The 22,421-nt window shown below is 35.6% G+C and overlaps 2 protein-coding genes across 6 annotated transcripts in view; both read right to left on the minus strand.

Annotated features, from left to right (window-relative positions):
- sash1b (SAM and SH3 domain containing 1b) overlaps positions 1–6,023 on the minus strand; it is a 125,848-nt gene extending 119,825 nt beyond the window's left edge. Inside the window, exons 1-2 of the mRNA XM_048190485.1 lie at positions 5,594–6,023; positions 4,897–5,488 (exon numbers count right to left, since the gene is read on the minus strand). Of these exons, the coding sequence (XP_048046442.1) occupies positions 4,897–5,397 (501 nt within the window). The 5' untranslated portion in view covers positions 5,398–5,488; positions 5,594–6,023. The remainder of the gene's footprint in view (positions 1–4,896; positions 5,489–5,593) is intronic.
- Positions 6,024–11,853: 5,830 nt separating this feature from the next.
- stxbp5b (syntaxin binding protein 5b (tomosyn)) overlaps positions 11,854–22,421 on the minus strand; it is a 79,541-nt gene continuing 68,973 nt past the window's right edge. For all 5 annotated transcript variants that reach the window (XM_048190488.1, XM_048190492.1, XM_048190489.1 and 2 more), the window contains 2 exons: positions 19,394–19,614; positions 11,854–13,071 (listed from right to left, as the gene is read on the minus strand). In XM_048190488.1, coding sequence (XP_048046445.1) covers positions 13,030–13,071; positions 19,394–19,614 — 263 coding nt within the window. In that variant the 3' untranslated portion in view covers positions 11,854–13,029. The remainder of the gene's footprint in view (positions 13,072–19,393; positions 19,615–22,421) is intronic.

A 22,421-nucleotide genomic window follows, 5' to 3' on the forward strand; every position in this document is an offset into this window, starting at 1 on the left:
TTTCATTTTTAAACACTTGCAGTCTGTATAATTCATAAACACAACTTCATTCTTTATAAATCTCTCCAACAGTGTAGCATTAGCCGTTAGCCACGGAGCACAACCTCAAACTCATTCAGAATCAAAAGTAAACATCCAAATAAATACCATACTTACGCGATTAGACATGCTGCATGACGAACACTTTGAAAAGATCCATTTTGAGGGTTATATTAGCTGTGTGAACTTTGTTTATGCAATGATAGAGTCGAGAGCTCGGGAGGGGGCGGAGAGCACGAGCAATTAAATGGGCCACAGCCTGAATCTGCGCATTTCTAATTATGCCTCAAAATAGGCAGTTAAAAAAATTAATTAAAAAAAAATCTATGGGGTATTTTGAGCTGCAACTTCACAGACACATTCAGGGGATGCCTTAGACTTATATTACATCTTGTAAAAAAACGTTCGATGGCACCTTTAAGAGCTGTGCGCTTCTGGTTGAACTGTCTGCATTGTATGTGCGAGCACTGCATGTATGTGGGTTATTTCCCAAGGGAGTGCAGTCGCATTTGGCGCAATATGGACACGCGACACGTTCAGAATTAATAAACTTTTAAATAAACTACAGAACAGCGAAATAAACTAGCTGAAAGCGGCACCAGCCCTAATATTTACAACATGTTTTGAAGCGTTGGTCAATGTAGCCAATCACAGACATATCTGATGAGCGTGTGAACACAATGGCCAATCAGAGGTGTTTAAGAATCTGATCAACATTGCTCAAAGTGTCACATTTTTAAAATTTCAGTACCGACTTGGTATCAAAGTCGGTACTTTTGACAACATTAGTGACCACATCTGTCAAATTAAAAAATGGACCATAAAAATATCATAAAGGAGCTCGTATGACTAGAGCACTTTATTCTAAGTAGTGTTATACCGACTTCAGTACCAATTCAGTACTGAAATTTTAAAAATGTGTTGATACCAGCATTTCACCCTAGCATTTTGAGTGCTGTTGAGTGGAATCGTAAACACCTCTGATTGGCCTTTGTGTTCACATGCTCATCAGATATGTCTGCGATTGGCTACAATGATCATCAATGCTTCAAAAACATGTTGCAAAATAGACATCTTTGATGTTCTTCGCCGAGCGCTTACACAGATACACACGAGAGCATCTGATAGAGGCCTGCTTTCAAACGCTTTAAAGCGCTCCCGTTGCGTTAATCATTGTAGTCAATCACAGACATATCTGTTGAGCATGTGAACACAATGGCCAATCAGAGGTGTTTATGAATCTGCTCAACAGTGCTCAGAATGCTTGGCGGAAATGCTGGTATCGTCACATTTTTAAAATTTCAGTACAGACTTGGTACCGAAGTCGATACTTTTGATAACACTAATTCTGAGTCTTCTCTGAACAATGCAATAGCTTTGTTTGAGGATCAGAACAATATTTAAAGACCTTGTTTAATGAACATATTCACAACAATAGTTTTCAAATGTCATTTTTCATTCCACATAATCATTGTATTTATGACACATGCAAGGACCAGGTCAAACTTGTTTGACAAGGACAGAAATAAGATTTGTCATGATTACGGTCACTATTATGAACTGTTGTTATAAAATTATCTGCAAGAATATTCTTCAAAAGAAAAAAATCTTTTCTGTGTTTGCACAACTAGAGTAAGTAAATCATTTGGGGTGAACTATTCGTTTCAACTGCAATAGCTTCAAATTCTTCTCAGTCCATGAATATGCTAAGTCTGGAAAACCACAAAAACATGTTTAAAACAAGCTCGTTCGAGCGCACTACGTTGTTAGTTGCAGCATAAATGCAACTCAATTTGCAAGACAATTTGGGAGGCAGCAGTTCACATACCGTGAAACCAAGGAAGCAAGAGAAAACATTTTAAAAGTGGGGCACTCTTTACAAATGCAAATGGCAGTAATGATAATGAGGACTTTGGCATCACATGAGACATTAAATGGCTCTCTAAGCTCAAAGCACGATGAAGCCATCTGTCACCAGAGACTCGTCACTGATAAATGTGCTGATAAGATGGCATAATGGAAAAACGACTCGGACGAGAACAGAAGCGGCGGTGGAGTCCAGTGACAGCTCAGCGCAGAGGCATGACAACCAACCGTTCGGAGAGCCGCACTGCTACAGGTTGATACGCCGCTGAATGAGTCCCTGTCTGCTAATGAAGACTGTTTATCATATATACTGATTTGAGGAGGAAAAATGCATTACGATAAAATTCATTTATTAATTTCTTTTTTTTTAGAATTGTTACTTATGATTAAAAATGTAGGACTCTCTTGGTGGAAACAGGCCTAAAAAACAATGGTTCTATTTCACCAAATGATTTTGTGTGTGAAATCAGTGTTCAAACGTTTTTACAAACAAATAATGATTCATCTATAAGTTTTGTTCTAAAATGTATTCTAAATTTATGAAAAAAAATTAAAAAACCACACATACGCAAAAAACCCCACATATTTTATACATACATATTTCATCATATAAATCGAGCTGTGAGTTTCTTCTCCACAAAGATTTTCACATTTTCGTGCATGTGCAGCTGGCAAATCAGAGGTCTGTAATCTGGGTCTGTATTAAAGGTGTTAATTGAGTTTGAACTTGTTTTGAGGATGGCACACTAGGCATTGCTAGAGGATCTTTTCAGACGAGAACGCATCTTTAGAGAACGTCATGTTTGCTGAGAGCGACGAAAGGAAAGAGTGTGCAGAAAGCCCTTATACATGGTTTGGGTGTGCTTTATGCAAATTACTAACCTTGGGCATGTGATTGCTCATTTAGGGTACGTTTATAGACAAGGATGTACTAAAAACAGAAAAGGTTACTTTTGTGTTTTTCGTGTACAGACAACAAAGTTGTCAAACCGATCCCCGTTCACACAGATCCGCGAAAACAATTAAAAAACGCTGTTTTCTGCTGCCAGGCCAGTAGTTGGCGATGTCACTTTGTAAAGAAACACTACACTCCTATAGACTGAATACATAATACACGTGCGCATGACATCACAGTTTTCACAATTTTGCGTTTTCATAGTTTACATGAAGACGATGACGGTATCGTTTTCAAAAACGTGCACTTTGAAACCTGTTTTCAAAAGTTAGCATTTTCAGGCCCCCAAAACGCCGTTGACATATACAGTAAATGAACGAACAAAACGCAATAAAAGTTTTCTGTTTTTAGTTGAAAATGGTGTATAAACGCCCCCCTTAGAATACTCCAAATTCATTGACATTTAAACGAGGTTAAGAACAAATTCATGTGCGTATGCATGCACGTATTGTGAATTATGCGGAAAGTTTTCGTCTCATGTGCGTATAAATACGAAAAATCCACACAATTATTAGTACATGTGACCCATTTTCTTATTCAGTATTTGTGTCTTGTTTTCCAGTAAAAACATCACAATTGTGTACAATAAAAAGACTACCCTGTGAAGGAAATTCTTTATTATTAAGTAAGAATATCACTAAATTGTGTTAGTTTATTCTTGTTTTTACATAGTTCTATTTTCATAATATGTTAAAAAAGTGTAATTGAGAATGTATTTTATGAAAACGAATGTTAATATGCAATTTTCCTTTTACAGTAAATACATCTAGTTTTAAGGATGTTTATTTTTACTGGAAAACAAGCCAAATATACTGAGAATGTTTGAAATGATCTAACATTACAAGCATTTGTTTACACTTTATACGGTTTAATCCATGATTGTACAATTAAATCACGAATCACTTAAGTTATTCTGCAAACCCAACAGCCCCTAATTGCTACTCAAGGTCTAAAACATCACTTTTATATGTCCAAATCTGATCATGTAAAAAAGCTAAGTGTAATTACTAGAGGAAATGTTTCTAAAACCTTAAACATACATTGCATTAGCCTGCCTGTTATGTAAAAGCTCTTAACCTTCAGATGATGTTAACTGCACAGTAAATCACTCTTTTAATAGCATTCAGTGTAGATAATGGATTACAGTTCTTGTTCTCTAGGTTATCGATTAGAGCCGAGACTCGCCTGCTCTCAAACCCCCAGAGTGCACTAATGAATAACAACTTCAATTAAGGTTGTCTAATAATTCAACGTCTCCGGCTGGATAAAATCATCTGTCTTGGGAAGCATCAAGCGTGCCACAACATGAACTTCAATGCTACACTAGACCAACAAGATTAGGATTACTCAGCAGTTCGATTAACAGCATTTCCGATGCATCTCTACATGTCAAAACGCAGACCTTTGAATCACATTACATACTGCTCCTTTCTTTGGATTGAGATCAACCTATGTAAACATGCAATTTATTCATCCAAAACTATACGATAACCAGTAACTATACCATGTTCGCTCCACTGCCACTCCAAGCAACTGCTTGGCTTTTCCGACGCACTCGAGATGGACCTATATATCAGCCAGAATGCTTATTCAAGCAATATTTGGACTTTTAAGCATGGGTCAAAAAACACTGGACATTCGGCCTAGAGTCGGCCAAAAGTTTTAGTGAATTTGAAGTAAATATTATCAAGCAATTCAGCATTTCATTTCAGAAATTGCGTGTACATCATATTTTGCTGTCATTAAACTGCAACCATCCAGTTTCTGCATCAGCCACCAAAAGAAACCCCCATATCGGTCGACCAATAATGCACAAATAAATATAATAACGGTTGACATTTTGCAGACACAGCCTCCCTAGGATGTTTATTACCCCCAAAATGAGACTAAACACACACACAACAGGTGGGTAAATTTCAAGCCAACGGGTAACCTTTCAAGGCAGGAATAAAATGTCAATATCTCTGCGGCAAAACAAAGAGATTGTGCAAACATTTTCAGGTGATAACAATAATGACATAAAGGTTAGCACTCACCTTATACGAGTAGGGCATTTTGCTCAGGTCTATTCCATCCTTCACCAGCTTATCCCTTATCATTATCTTCAGCTTGAGTTTAGGATACACCACCGGCTCCTTGTGGTTCTCTAGTGCTTTGAAGTCGTTGGAGAGTCCAATCCTGGGCCTGTCCCAGGTAGAATTGACCCATGACTTGGTGCATTTCTGTTTGCAGTCACTAATTTGAGCTGTGTTCGGATATGTGCCATGTGGAAGGGGTTCTAGTGTGAAATACAGCCCTGGCGACACCTTCTTGTCTTCATCTCGGAGCCTCTCCACGGCCCGGAGAACCTTTTCCCGGTGGTGTGGTGTGATGACCCCGATGGCATCCAGGTCAGGGTCTCCTATCTGTTTGCACACCTCCAGGTCATCATACCCATTATCAACAAAGGACTCCACATACTGACACAGCTGGAGGGTTTTCAGCCATTCATAGACGATAGTGGGTCCGTTGTTCATCATTCCCAAATCACTGGACATTCCCAAACTCCATATGATACAGTCTTCCCATCTTCAGTGCTACATATGTCAATCCATCATTAGTAAACAAGACTTTCCAGTGCTGAATTCACTATCAAAAGGCAATAAAAACGATTATTACATTCCCAAACAGATGAAGAAATACTAAATCTCATCAGCATCAATGTAAACAAAGTTTAAAGTGCATCATATTTACCTCAATACCTTGATAACCTGCCCTTTCATATCGGACATGAAACGAATACAAGGTTTGACATGTGAACATGGAAAAAATCCCGTCGTAAAACTATATTTCATTACATATCCGAGCTTGTTAAAGTATCACAGCTTGCGAGTTGATGGACGCTTGTTTCTTTTCAGCAGACACACTTTGGACCTCAGAGCATCAGATGATCGCTGTCTGAAACGCCGTTTGTATCCAGTGTCACTGAGTCGCTTTCTTCCGCGTGTCGGTTTATTTTCCATTCATCCGATACTTAAATAAACATAGGAAAAGGAAAACAAAGGAGATGCAGCTTCTGCTGAGCACTGATCCAGGCAGACTGAGAGAGTTTAAGTAATTCAACGGAGCGCTAGACGCCAAATTGAAGTTTCCCTCCCCTTCATTCTGATGCGCCTTTCGTAGTTGCTCTGGTTGATATTAGAGCCCCCTGCAGGCCGTATGAAGAACTGCAGCGCTATTTGACATCAGACGGACTGCAGTCAGTCCAATGTGCACTACAAAAAAAGTGTCAGTTTTTATGAACAGAGCGTTATCAGTCGCCCAAAATGACCTAATATTAAGGAACACACAGCAGATTTTTGTCAGCTTTATCTGCAGTTTTATACACACTTTTTATTGTTTAAATAGGCTTAGGCTACAAGTAGTATTTTTTACTCAGATAAGTAAAAAACTAAGAGTTAGTGTAAGGTTGTAGAGAGAATGAGCATAACTGGCATCACACCTTGTTAAAAAGTTAAATCAATTATTAATTTCTATAAAACATCAGCTTTAGTGCATTGCAACATGTATGTTTTCATATTTGATAGCCAATGTTTCTTTTCAGATTATACATTTATTTCTTATACATTTACTTATTTACACTACCATTCAAAAGTTTGGAAACATTACTATTTTTAATGTTTTTGAAAGAAGTCTCTTATGCTCATCAAGGCTGCATTTATTTGATCAAAAATACAGAAAAAAACCCCCAGAAATATTGTGAAATATTATTACAATTTTAAATAATGGGTTTCTATTTTAATACACTTTAAAATATGATTTATTTCTGTGATGCAAAGCTGAATTTTCATCAGCCATTACTCCAGTCTTTTGTCACATGATCCTTCAGAAATCATTCTAATATGCTGATTTGCTGCTCAAGAAACATTTATTATTATTATTATTATTATACAAAATACATCATGTTATAAATAAGTGTCTGTCTCTTCCAAACAGATTCATTACTCTGCAACGTATGCCACTTTGCTGCCTTTTGCTGTACTAAATTATGACCTACCGATGGCAGAGGAGTTTTTATTTATTTTTAAAATATAATTTATTTCTGTGATGCAAAGCTGAATTTTCATCAGCCATTACTCCAGTCTTTTGTTTCACATAATCCTTCAGAAATCATTCTAATATGCTGATTTGATACTCAGTTATTATCAATGTTGGAAACAGTTGTGTTGCTTAATATTTTTTTGGAAACTGTGATAGTTTTTCAGGATTCATTGATGAATAAATAGTCAAAAAGAACAGCATTTATTCAAAATCTAAATATTTTCTAACAATATAAATCTTTACTATCACTTTTTAACAATTTAACACATCCTAGCTGAAAAAAAGTATTAATTTCTTCCAAAAAAAAAAAAGAAATACTAACCCAAACTTTTGAACAGTAGTGTATATTGTTACAAAAGATTTAATTTAAATAAATGCTGCTCTTTTTTTAACTTTTTATTCATCAAAGAATCCTGAAAAGAAGTATCGCGTTATAAAAAAAATATTAAGCAGCACAACATTTGTAATAAATCAGCATATTAGAATGATTTCTGAAGGATCATGTGACACTGAAGGCTGGATTTAATGATGCTGAAAATTCAGCTTTGCATCACAGAAATAAATTATATTTTAAAGTATATTATAATAGAAAACCATTATTTTAAATTGTAATAATATTTTCTGAATTTCTGATCAAATAAATGCAGGCTTGATGAGTAGAAGAGATTTCTTTCGAAAACATTAAAAATAGTAATGTTTCCAAACTTTTGAATGGTAGTGTAATTTATTTATAAAGGGTAAAATAGATGCAATCAACCAGAGTTATTATTTAATTCTTACAAACTGAGAGTTCAAACTGTGACATCTAGTGGCCAGAGTATGCAAAATGAAGTGTGGAATCAAAACGGCTGGAAGTAAATCTTTCTGTTACATTTATTTTCCATTGCACAGTTATGTCTATAAACATGTTTCCTAAATTGTTGGGTGGCAGCAGATTAAGACAAACATTCATGTGAAAGTCTGATTAATAAAACTGTACAATAAGTCGGCTATAATGAGAAAACCTACAACCCCGCGGAGAATCATCCCCGACGACTCCTAAAACCGAACCTTTGCAGGATAGTGCTTCAGGATTTCAGCTAGGCATGTTCAAATGATCTTCATGGAAACTCAAATAACAATGCTCTGAGTATACTATAGAAAAAAAGAAACATAATAATCAATAGTAGAGAGTAAATACTCGTGATTTGTTCCTTTACAAACATCTCACTAGCAGGACTAAAGGGGAAAAAAAAGCCAAAACATAATGTAGATGGACGATTCAAGTTTGTAAACACGATATCATGCTGCCTTTTGTGCAAGAGAAATCAGAGGACAGACAGTACAGAGAGATGGCCAATGATTTCAGAGATCCTTTAGCTCGTCTTTCCCCCTTTAAAGGATTAGTTCACTTTCAAATGAAAATTTTCCTGATAATTTACTCACCCCCATGTCATCCAAGATGTCCATGTCTTTCTTTCTTCAGTTGAACAGAAATTGAGGTTTTTGATGAAAACATTCCAAGATTATTCTCCATATAGTGGACTTCACACCGTAAACCCTAATGCTCAAAATACTTAATTGTTTTGAGTAGGACAAACTTAAATTGAACAAATTAGTTCAGTTAAATTAACTGTTATGAGTATTTAGAACTTTCTTTTTCTTTTGAGTTCACAACACTGAGATATTTCAAGTAAACTGAACTGTTTTATTGTTTTGAGTTGTATGAACTCATTTCTTTTAATTTAGACTAACTTCAGTTTAACTGAAACTGGACGGTTGAAGGTCAAAATGACAGTTTCAGTGTAGCTTCAAAGTGTTCTACGCAATCCCAGATGAGAAATAAGGGTCTTATCTAGAGAAAGCATCACTCATTTTCTAAAAAAAATAAAAATAAAATGTTATACATTTTAACCATAAATACTCATCTTGAACTAGCTCTCTTCTTCAACTCTATTAGATTCCAGCAGTGTAGACACTGCTAAGTGTATTACTGCCCTCCACAGGTCAAAGTTTGAACTAAATTGTCATATACAATATGCTAGTGCAAGTACATAACAATTAGTTCAAACTTTGACCTGTGGAGGGCAGTAATACACTTAGCAGTGTCTACACTGCTGGAATCTAATAGAGTTGAAGAAGAGAGCTAGTTCAAGATGAGTATTTATGGTCAAAACGTATATAATTTTTAATAATTTTTTTAGAAAAATGAGCGATGGTTTCTCTAGACAAGACCCTTATTCCTCGTCTGGGATCGTTTAAAGTCCTTTGAAGCTGCAATGAAACCGTCATTTTGACCTTCAACCGTTTGGAGGCCATTGAAGTCCACTATATGGAGAAAAATCCTGGAATGTTTTCATCAAAAACATTCATTTGATAAATTAATTAAAACTTAATTTATTTTCGACTGAAGAGACAAGGTCATGGATGACATGGGTAAATTGTCAGGAAATTTTAATTTGAAAGTGAACTAATCCTTTAAGCAGATGGCTCGCCGTAAAAGGTTTCAGTGAGAATATATATATATATATATACATACACAACCAATTTATATATCTTAAAATGTGCCCTTTCATTCCAAATAATAGAATAAAAGTATTCATTTGTAAATATCTGAAATTAAAAGTAAATTATTATTATTATTTCAAATGTATAAATATATTAGAATATCATTAAACTGGCAATGAGGACAAATGTGAGAGTGTGAGCCACCTCATTTACACTTAGCATCTGTCTCAGTTTGGTCCTTCTTAAAGAAACAAAATGTCCAAAATGAAGAACAACACCAACTACAAAAATAGTAATAATAAAATGACTCTGACGACATTATAATATAAAACATAGTGCAAAACCACACAACTGCTCATAGAAAAGAAAAATATATGAAGCAGAGAAGCTGGATTAGATGTTCAGTAGGTCAAAATGGCTATTTTGATAGATATTTACACAAACACCATGGCAACAGAAGGAGTGGTTTGCTATCTATATCTATATATATGTGCGTGTGTGTGTGTGCAGATTCCATGACACTTATGTTTTAAATTATAAGGAACATCTTCTTCGTGAGAACAACTTCCACAGCAAAGCAACTCTTTGGAGTCTAGTCAGATCACGGCCTCCATCTCAGTCACTTTGACTGCATCGTCAGCACTCTCAAGTTTGTCTTCAGAAGTATTAATATTTACAACATTTGGCAGCAATGTGACAAACAAACAAACAAAAAACAGAAGAAGAAGCGTCAACAGATGCTCTGAATTAAACACAAATAGCAGCAATTTCTTGCACCTCATAAATAAGAAAACACACTTAAAGAAAACATATGCTTTCAAATATATTGTATCTTTAGTTTATATAAACGTGAGCATACACATATTCTTGCGTACATGTATGTCCACGAACACACACGTATACGCACACGAGTCGAGGTTAGCATATATTCATGGGTCGCAAAGCAAAGGCAGAAGGTAACCCCCTCTCGAGGGCTGCTGATCAAGAGTATGGAGCTGCATTGAACATTTAGTGGTCGCTTCCACTGCAGCAACAAACACAGAGATAGGATATATTCACCTCTCTGTGAGGATGACAAACTCATGCATTAGTCCATCCAAAAGGCTTCTTAGAAAATACCATTCGGATGAGGAGGTCACCCGGTACTGTACCGAGTCCCCCATAAGCCATTGCGGGAACCTGTTTTGCATATGAAGATTCAGTACTCTCGGCACATTCCGCCGGTGTCCCGTCCGTAGGAGCTCGCTGGAGAGCAGAGCAGAGCGGGACGGGTTTCTGACATGTCAATCATCACAAGGCACATAATCAAGATCATGCCTCACACTTGCGTTCAAAAATAACCCGCTCCTTCAGAACAAAAATAATTGACGCTCTTCGGGTCTCTGTTTGTATAGAACCAGCAAACATTCAGCAGTTATTCACACGGGTGAAACCGGTTAAAGGAACGCTCCACTTTTTTTTGAAAATAGCCTCATTTTCCAACTCCCCTAGAGTTAAACAGTTACCGTTTTCGAATCCGTTCAGCCGATCTCCGGGTCTGGCGGTACCACTTTTAGCATAGCTTAGCATAGTTCATTGAATCTGATTAGACCGTTAGCATCTCGCTCAAAAATGACCAAAGAGTTTCGATATTTTTCCTATTTAAAACTCGACTCTTCTGTAGTTACATCGTGTACTAAGACCGACGGAAAATGAAAAGTTGCGATTTTCTAGGCCGATACGGCTTGGAACTATACTCTCATTCCGGCGTAATAATCAAGGAACTTTGCTGCCGTACCATGGGTGCAGCAGGCGCAATGATATTACGCAGTGCTTGTGACCCCCTGCTTGCACAGGGAGCGTGCCTTGCAACAATGGAGACTTTTGTGAGATTTTTGTAATATCATTGCGCCTGCTGCACCCATGGTACGGCAGCAAAGTTCCTTGATTATTACGCCGGAATGAGAGTATCGTTCCTAGCCGTAGAAAATCGCAACTTTTCATTTTCCGTCGGTCTTAGTACACGACGTAACTACAGAAGAGTCAAGTTTTAAATAGGAAAAAATATCGAAACTCTTTGGTCATTTTTGAGCGAGATGCTAACGGTCTAATCAGATTCAATGAACTATGCTAAGCCATGCTAAAAGTGGCACCGCCAGACCCGGAGATCAGCTGAACGGATTCGAAAACGGTAACTGTTTAACTCTAAGGGAGTTGGAAAATGAGCCTATTTTCAAAAAAAAGTAGAGTGTTCCTTTAAGAGCATGTCGGGGTCACGTTTCAGCCCCCAAAAAAAAAAAAAAATATCGGAGAAATACTAAATTAGATTTTGTTTACAGAAAACTAAGCCCATTTTTTGCACTTTTTCATGACAATTAGGCACATTTTTATTCTGTAATGCAGGAAAAAATAAATTAAAATTTAAAAGAAATATATATACATCATCATAGTATTTGTAGCCTTTAATTAATTCTGATTTAAATTTAATGTATTGTTTTCCAAGCACAATGCAAAATTCTGGGGTGAAATACTGTGAGATGTTTCTGTGAGATTCACCTACGCGTTCTCTTTATATATTTAATTTAAAAATGAACAACTTTCTCCAGTGTCAGCGCAGCGTATAGTGTACATCATAGTCAGAGCTCTTCCGTAAAAGCTCTTTGAGACCTGATCAGTGTAAACCAATACGTCGTTTAGACGAAAGAATCAACAAAATGATGCATGATCAGATCAGCTTCACTGCCCAGGCCTGTCTGCAATTTCATATGGCAAAATAATCACATGATATGTGGTAAATACAGCAACTTCCAGCCCTTTAGAGGTGAAATTAAATGGTACACCTTATGTAAGACAATCCGGCCTTTTCCATAAGTAACATGATTACTGAGTGAATCTCATGAAATGCAGGTTATGTTTCACCTTAAAATCAAAATAAACAAGAAACAGTTTGCTTAAAGAGTGTTTTCTTTATGCAAAATATTGATTTCGAGGTGAAATATTACCTGGATGTGTTTTCATGAGATTCACTCGAATTCGTAAAATAAGAAAAAGCACTAATTTCCTAAATTAAATCACTAGACATGCAATCTTTTCTTGCTCTAGTGACAGATTATCAGAAGCATTAAGCTTGGCTATGCAGACATTGGACCTTCTTCCGTCAGCTGTATGTCTCTCTAACCCATTCATTCATCTTAAATAATTTCTTTGCCCAAAATGTCCCACAATCCTTTTTGTAGTTTCTTTGCAGATAGAATGGCAGTAAAAATGACAGCGTGGTGAATGAAGGTATAAGACAGGGGGCAGCACCAGTGACAGACCCCCTCTCCCAACTCCAAGACAAGATACACGGCTTTGTTTTTTTTTTTAGGAGAGGAAACTCAACTGCCACCGAGAAGGGAAGGAAATCCCGGCCTAATGCGCCTGTCCCGTTCCTTCCCCTCCTGTCTCCTCTGTCTTTCCGCAGCTCCTCAGCTCGAGGTAATGCCGCGTGACGTTGTGCTGAGCGAGAGTGGCAGTCTCTGGACATCACAGAGAGAGAGACACAGGAAGAGAAGGAAGAAATGGAGGAGAGATGATGGATCTGCGGTTTTCACAGGAAGGTCCGCTGACTCCCTGCAGGGACCTCAGAGCTGGTACCATTTCTTGTCCTTGTATTTCAGCATTATCTGGTGAAGAAAGACAGATGGTTTACCCTCTATGAAACAAATTATCCAACACAATTATCATTGTTTGACAGAATACGGCTGCATCTCAAAACATAGTGAGCTGCAAACCTAAACAGCATTTTTGGACTCCAATACCAACAAAAATCACAGATTCTCAAAACTCAATATCAATGAAATCAGTCCCACCAAGATTTTGCGGGAGCTTTTCTGGTTTTTGCGGCCTAAAATGACTGAACTTGCTGCTACTTTCTCAAAAATTGCAGTGATATTCGCAGCATTTTTGTGTTGCTTTGCAGTGAAAACCCAACAATAATCATGTTGTGCTCAGTTTCAGTGACAGTAAGGAAACAACTGCAGTACCTGTAAATACTTTTGTACATAATTACTGAAATTGTGGTTCTGGTCCCACATGCACAAGGCAATGGTGAATGGTATTTCTCCAGCATAGAAATACTCATAATTCTGCTTTGCTGAAAACACAAAATTCTGTTAGACCCATACTGGGTACATTACTTACAAATTGTAGTCTGTTACTGATACCAAATTACTAGGGGTGTGACAAGATCTCACAAGATTAAAATGTGACGAGATTTCTCATCGAGGTGAACAGCTGTCTCGCAATATTGCCATTACGGAGTGTGAGGGTGAAATTGGGATATAATAAGCCACCGTTATGTTTACATTAAGGCTCCACTGTCATTTTGCTTTTTATAGAAATAAGGGTCCCACTTTATATTAAGTGGCCTTAACTACTATGTACTTACATCAAAAAATAAGTACAATGTACTTATTGGGTTCATATTAAATTGCAAAACACGTTTGCTGCTATTGAGGTGGATAATGGTAAGGTTAGGGAAAGCTTTGGTGGTATGGGTTGGTTTAAGGGTAGGGGTTAGGTGTAAGGGATGGGTCAACAGTGTAATTATAAATGTAATTACAGAAATTAATTACAGGTGTAATTACATTATTCAAATATAAGTACAATGTAAAAACATGTACAGTACAGTCCAAAAGTTTGGAACCACTAAGATTTTTAATGTTTTTAAAAGAAGTTTCGTCTGCTCACCAAGGCTACATTTATTTAATTAAAAATACAGTAAAAACAGTAATATTGTGAAATATTATTACAATTTAAAATAAGTGTTTTCTATTTGAATATATTTCACAAAGTAATTTATTCCTGTGATGCAAAGCTGAATTTTCAGCATCATTACTCCAGTCTTCAGTGTCACATGATCCTTCAGAAATCATTCTAATATGCCGATCTGCTGCTCAAGAAACATTTAATGTGTACAATTGTACAAAATATTTGTGTACAATATTTTTTTTCAGGATTATTTGATGAATAGAAAGTTCAAAAGAACAGTGTTTATCTGAAATCTAATCTTTTGTAACATTATAAATGTCTTTACTGCCACTTTTGATTGATTTAATGCATCCTTCCTGAATAAAAGTATTCATTTCTTTAATTTCTTTTCAAAAAAATAAAAATAAAAATTCTTACTGACCCCAAACTTTTGAACGGTAGTGTATAATGCTACAGAAGCTTTGTATTTCAGATAAATGCTGTTCTTTTGAACTTTCTATTCATCAAGGAATCCTGAAAAAAAAAGTACACAACTGTTTTCAACATTGAAAATAATCATAAATGTTTATTGAGCAGCAAATCAGCATATTAGAATGATTTCTGAAGGATCATGTGACACTGAAGACTGGAGTAACGATGCTGAAAATTCAGCTTTGCATCACAGGAATAAATTACTTTGTCAAATATATTTAAATAGTACACAGTTATTTTAAATTGTAATAATATTTCACAATATTACTGTTTTTTACTGTATTTTTAATTAAATAAATGTAGCCTTGGTGAGCAGATGAAACTTCTTTTAAAAACATTAAAAATCTTAGTGGTTCCAAACTTTTGGACTGTACTGTATGTACACAATAAGTGAATTGTATCAAATCATTAATTTAAATGTAAGTACATAGTAGTTAAGGCCACTTAATATAAAGTGGGACCGAAATAAGCTCATCCAGCACAAGCTGCAGAGTCGTAAGTACATAGTGCAGCAGGAATCAGAGCTCACTGGTCACGTGACAAGAGTAAGTGGCGAGATGACTGACAAGACCATGGCGGAGGATTTGTCGCACAGCAGAGCCTAAGCAAACATCTGATCTTGTATAATGTGCCGCCACTCCCTATTCACAGAGTATGCGCAATTGAGAAATCGAAAGCGAAAGTAAAACGCGAGTGCGCATTCAAACACGATTTCAATACCCTGCATTTTGAAAGCGGCTTCCTGGTGCATGCAAATATCTCCCAATATGAAAGCTATCTTAGTCTGGGCTGTGTAGTTGAAACCATCTCTTAGCTCTGTATCATGCTTGAAGAAAAATTTGGTCTCTATTTGCACTTTGAATATTGAGAGAGTGCTTTGATTATGGTTGCACTTATTGTTTGCCCTTAATAAGACTAAGAGAAAATGGTTTTATTCATTTTTATTTATACCGTTTTTATTTCTATGATCAATTTGTGGAAAGGAGTTCAGTTATGAGGTCAAGAGGTGTAGAAGCTCATAAATCATGTACAGTTCTAAGATCTGAAGGTCTGAGACTCGTGTGAAATCATACAGGAAAGAAGCCAGTCAGTTGAGTTTGTAGCAAAACCTTTCGCAGTGCTTGAGTATTGTTGTCTTTCACTGCATATGATAATTCATACTCAAAGTAGAACTGAAATGGCATTCATTAAAAGATGATTAGTTAAAACATTTCAAATGCACCTGCAAACTATTTTTCTAGTCATATATTTCGTCATTGATGATTTCTTAAAAATACTGTGTAAAAATCTCATCTTGTTTCATTCTCGTGAACTCAATCTCGTGTCTCGTCTCGTGAACTGTCTCGTCAAACCCTAACAAATTGTAGTTAGTAATGTAATCCATTACATTACACATTTTATGTAACATAATCAGACTACTTTTTGATTTATTTTAGATTACTTTTAACCTAACTTGTTTATCACATTAAATTTAATAAGATAATCGTGTACCATATTGATGTAAAAATCCAAAGAGAAAGAAAATACATTCCATTGCTTGTTATCAACAACATGAAGTGTATTAAATATTAGGGTTGTGTTCAATAACATACTACTTGGCGATCAAGTATCAATAAAGCTGCTTCTGTATCGATTCCGCAGCAAGTATGCAGCAGTGGACCGCGCTTAACTAGAATACAAGAAAAGCGATTAAAACGGAGTGGAAATGTGCAGAAATTAATGCATGGAATATAATATATAGGCTAAAAAAAAGTTTAATCAGGTCGGTAGAGGAACATACCTGGCATTGCCTAATATCAAGAGATGAAATCCCCCAATCAGAGCTTCAAACTTGCGCATTATGGAAATATCTGCTAAGTGTTTTACTTATTTTTCTCAACCTGGCAACCATGTGCACACGCAGGCTTTCTGAAAACACCGGTAAGCTTGCAGTTTAGTGATCTCCAGTTCAATATTCTATTCATAGAAAAGTGTAATACATCAAGTCTGTGTTCATTTCTGGGCCTGAGAGAGAGATTGTGTATGTATGAATGACCTCAGTCTGTGTTTTTCTATTAACAGTGAACCAGTGTGTGATTCAAAAACAGTGATGTTACCAACTCCTTGCTGAGAAATATAAAGTAGCTCTTCAGTGGTGAAGCGATTTTATTGATAACAATTGCAGGGCAGCGTTGAGTGTTGTTTATGTGTGAGTACATTACAATATAAATGTATTAGAATGAGTACATTATTATTTGTGCTTAAAAAACAAGAAAACAATCAGAATGTTGTACCTGGTGGAGAGTGACAAATGTTAAAGGTGCCCTAGAATTAAAAATTGAATTTACCTTGGCATAGTTAAATAACAAGAGTTCAGTGTACGCCCCCAATATTTGCATATGCCAGCTCATGTTCAAGGCATTACACAAGGGCAGCCAGTATTAATGTCTGGAGCTGCACAGCTGAATCATCAGACTAGGTAAGCAAGCAAGAACAACAGCGAAAAATGGCAGATGGAGTAATAATAACTGACATGATCCATGATAACATGATATTTTTAGTGATATTTGTAAACTGTCTTTCTAAATGTTTCGTTAGCATGTTGCTAATGTACTGTTAAATGTGGTTAAAGTTACCATAGTTTCTTACTGTATTCACGGAGACAAGAGAGCCGTCGCTATTTTCATTTTTAAACACTTGCAGTCTGTATAATGCATAAACACAACTTCATTCTTGAAAGACAAAAGCCTTTCTAAAGACATAGCAATTTGTGGTTAAATGACTTACTGAGTGATATTTCAAATAATAATTTTTGTCAGGAGTTGATTCAATTGCAATGTTGAAAAAACACTCCTTAAAATTGAAATGATTTCTCTAAATCTAGTGGTCAAATGCTTTGTGGCATCTCAATTTTACATGTAATTATAGCCACCTGACTAGTGGCTGGTCACAAAACTAGACTTTCTGAATGTATATAAGCTATAGAGTTTTTTAGAAAGGAACATTTAAAAATAAAAAAAAAGAAGAATTAGGGAGAATCAATAAATTATGAATGATTTACTGCCATTGTGTGAATGATATGTAAACAATAAAAAAGTAACTGTAATCAGATTACAAGTATTTTAAAATGTAATATAATCTAATTTTTGGAATCTGATAACCCAATCCAGATTACATGTAATTAGGTACCACCTAGTGTGTAATCAATACTATTTACTATACATTTTAAATGTTATAAATTATTATTTCATGTTTTTACAATTTAAAAATTATATCATTGTCTGTTATCTTTTTTTTTTTTTTTTCATTTTATAATAGTATTACCAGTGATTGCATTCGCTAGAAATATTAAAAAAGTATATATACAGTAAATCTAGTGGTGAAATCCGACATGGGGATTTTGGATTGAGCAGACTTGATGAAAACATTTTTAAAATGCAATTTTTTTTAGTCTTGTCAGAGGAAGAAAATGCCTGTCTATTATAAAAACACACTGGTCAAGCTCAGGTTAGTATAATCTAGTAATCCTGACCAAATATTTCATATTTCACATTCTATGGAATGTGTCCACACTGTTACATGACATTTTTACAAAGCAGCGTGTAACAGGGTGGACGTTTTAAACTAATAAAGTACATTACTAGCTAGGAAAGAACAACACGGTAACAGAAGATTTTAATAGATATATAAAATCTATTTTAAAAATAAACATTTTCATGTCCAATATAAATTGACAACAGGGTGGACATGTTATGTTTTACGCTATTAGACAAGTCAGCGAAAATTCATGACTGATTCTTATTTTGTTCTTGGAGTTGCTTTCCCTCCAAGTAATGATGTCACTTCCAGCAAGTCATGAGATTTAGTGCATACGCTTAAGATTTTCAAAAGGCAAATAGCACCAATGTAACAGGGTGGACTGGAGTTTGAGGGACACAAATTATTTTAATGGTTTTACACATGAAAAAAATATGTACGACAATAAATTGTATTCTATGTCAAAGAGAAATGTATATAAATGTAAATGTATATACTAATACTTACATTTAATAAATACTTAATTGCTAATTTAGAAATCTACATGTAACATTTATTTCAAAGCGAAGTTGAGAAAACATGATTGGGAACATGGGAAATTGCCTGTCAAGTGCTTCAAATAGTTTTTTTTTTTTTTTTTTTAAATAAATGATTCTTAGGTACTAATTATTATGAATTTTTGTTAATTAGGGTACATCTATGCATGAAAAACCATGTGGCATGAAAGTTGATTAACATTTTATGTAAAATATGCAGTATTGTTTAATGGGGACATAAACTCCACCAAACTTTAGGAATGACCCGTCTGCGTCTCTCTTGCATATTTTGGAAGGGAACAGGTTGAAAAGACAATAGACAAGTGAAGGTCATGAACAAATGATGGGGATATATAATTCGATATTAAATATTACCCTGTCCAATGCTCAAATGGGCAGCGTGTTAGAATTTTCCTTTCCTTTCAAAAGGAAGTGGTGTCCCAGTGCTTCGTATGGGGACTTTACAACGGAATTTACTGCAATGCAGCGGCAGGACACTTGAACATGTATTGATTAATTTGTTTGGACTTTGAATCATAGATTTGCGGAAACAAGACAAAAACGAAAGCTTGTTTACTTTTTTGCATTAAATACTGCTATAGCAGAATTTCGAAAATCCTGGAGGGACTGCCATATGCTCACAAGTTTTGAAACAGCCTTTGTATCACTCTAAACAGCATCAGTCGTGTTGAACTGCAAGTGATCATCTTACATCATGTGCGTGTCTGGAGAAGGAGTCTGCACTGGACATCATGGCTGCTGTCCTCTCCTCCAGCTCGCCTAGTTTCTGTCCTCTCTCATCCAGAGCTATCCTCGCCCGTGCCAACTCTCCCACCACACCAGACGCGGCCCCCTTCATGCCCTCCATACCACCTGGACCTGGGATGTGCTGTGCCAGACTGCGCGAGGCCTTACCAGCAGCCACCTCTCCAACTGTAGTTGAGAAGAAACATGAGAGATCTTGAAACTAGGCACATTTCTGACAATATCAATTTTGAAGTATGAAAAGAGGCACCTAAAAATCAGTACTGGCCAAAGTAGGGATTTTTTTATAGGGGTGGGATTCTTTAGGCACCTCATAATCCGATCCCAAAACGATTCTTGATCTCCTTTTTTTATTATTATTATTATTATTATTATTATTAATTAGTTTACTGACTTGAAAATCTTAAAATCTTTTTTATTTATTTAATTACATATGTAATTATAAGTCTTTCATTTCTCCCTTTGACAAGTGTGTTCCAAATGGCTTCATTATGACACACAAGTGCCCTGCTCCTTCCAATCCCCTCTTCAAGGGCTCTGCCCTTCAGAGTGAGTAGGGCATAGAGATGCTCACTTCCGACTGGAATTTGCCCTCTGATATTAGATGGCATTTCTGGAACAACAGAAATGCAGCCGTTAACCCGGTAACCCCTATAAACAAAGCAGCTGCGCTACTTTCTGTTTCTGACCCACTGATCTATGTTCTGAACAGTATTTAAATGTTTTAAAAAGCCATTCAGATTTTTGCATTCACTATGGTCACTATCATCACAGCACCAAATACCTAAATACTTAAAGGTGCCCAAGAATTAAAAATTGAATTTATCTTGGCATAGTTAAATAACAAGAGTTCAGTACATGGAAATGACATACAGTGAGTCTCAAACGCCATTGTTTCCTCCTTCTTATGTAAATCTCATTTGTTTAAAAGACCTCCGAAGAACAGGCGAATCTCAACATAACACCGACTGTTATTAATATGTACGCCCCCAATATTTGCATATGCCAGCTCATGTTCAAGGCATTAGACAAGGGCAGCCAGTATTAACGTCTGGATCTGTGCACAGCTGAATCATCAGACTAGGTAAGCAAGCAAGAACAATAGTGAAAAATGGCAGATGGAGTAATAATAACTGACATGATCCATGATAACATGATTTTTTTAGTGATATTTGTAAACTGTCTTTCTAAATGTTTCGTCAGCATTTTGCTAATGTACTGTTAAATGTGGTTAAAGTTACCATCGTTTATTACTGTATTCACGGAGACAAGAGTCATCGCTATTTTCATTTTTTAAACACTTGCAGTCTGTATAATTCATAAACACAACTTCATTCTTTATAAATCTCTCCAACAGTGTAGCATTAGCCGTTAGCCACGGAGCACTATCAAACTCATTCAGAATCAAATGTAAACATCCAAATAAATACCATACTTACGCAATTAGACATGTTGCATGACGAACACTTTGTAAAGATCCATTTTGAGGGTTATATTAGCTGTGTGAATTTTATGCTGTTTAAGGCAAGCGCAAGCTCCGTGGGCGGGGAGCGTGAGGAATTAAAGGGGCCGCAGCATGAATCAGTGCATAGTTAATGATGCCCCAAAATAGGCAGTTAAAAAAAAATTTATTAAAAAAAATCTATGGGGTACTTTGAACTGAAACTTCACAGACACATTCAGGGGACACCTTAGACTTATATTACATCTTGTAAAAAAACGTTTGATGGCACCTTTAATAATTAAAGACTTAATAGGCTATCAGTTTTTTAAACATAAACATTTTTACTTTTAAATCGGGAATAAAACATGTCCTAGATATTGACTAAAAAAGTTCTGATTCTTTATTATTGTTCAATAACACTTTACAACAAGGTTCTATTAGTATGTTTGTATGTTTTACTGAAATATAAATCTGCAAATATAAAAACTATAAAAAAGTTATATAAGTTGATTCATTAGTTAACAAACTAACAATAAAAAAATGCTTCTAAAGCAATTTATTAATATTAGTTAATGTTAATTTCAACATTTACTAATACATTATTAAAATCAAAGTTGTATCTGTTAATATTTAAATGGACCTGAGCTAACATGAACTAATAATGAACATTTGTATTTTTTATTAACTAACATTAGCAAAGAATAGTAACTACTGTAACAAATGTAGCTATTGCTCACTGTTAATGTCAGTTAATGCATTAACCTTATAGTAAAGTTAAAGTAAACTATAAAATAGTTATCTATTGTTCTTTATAGTTCTTTTCCACTTAAAGCTGCAGTCCATGCTTTTTGGCCCTCTAGCAGTTAATAAACAGAATTGCACACGTCTTGTGGAAGAACATTGTAGCCAGAGCTACTTTTCTCATATTGTATGTCTATGGCGAGTCACGCAGTTACTGTGATACTCTGTGGCGAGTCCTACCAGTCCGGTCTGAAATAATCCGAATATAAACACTTATTATAAGTGTACCATAATGATTCAGAGTAAGACAAAAACACAGTTTGGATAATGGATTCATTTTGTACATTCTCATTATATAATTTTTGTACATTTTGAACACAAAAAAGTTACGGACAGCAGCTTTAAAGGTGCAATATGTAAGAATTTTGTAGTAAAATATCCAAAAACCACTAGGTCAGTGTTATATATTTTGTTCACTTGAGTACTTACAATATCCCAAATGTTTGCAACTATTTGTAAATCGTGAGAAAATTGCAATTTTAACCAAGGCTCTGGGACGTGTGAGGAGTCGCCTGTCAATTGCGTCATACCCACGTTACCCTCGGTTTCCGGTTTTATTTTGTAGAAACCATGGAAACACCAAAGACGCTTTAATATATTACACGTTTTAATAGACAAGGGGACAACTGTTTTGATATATTTATAGACAGAAAACTAATTGTTGTTATATAGCTCAACACGTTTAGTCTTATTGTTTAAATCTAATTTTCTTGATTTTTTGCGAGTACCA

Source organism: Megalobrama amblycephala, linkage group LG5 (genome assembly GCF_018812025.1).
Source record: "Megalobrama amblycephala isolate DHTTF-2021 linkage group LG5, ASM1881202v1, whole genome shotgun sequence".
In the NCBI taxonomy this organism is placed as follows: domain Eukaryota; kingdom Metazoa; phylum Chordata; class Actinopteri; order Cypriniformes; family Xenocyprididae; genus Megalobrama; species Megalobrama amblycephala.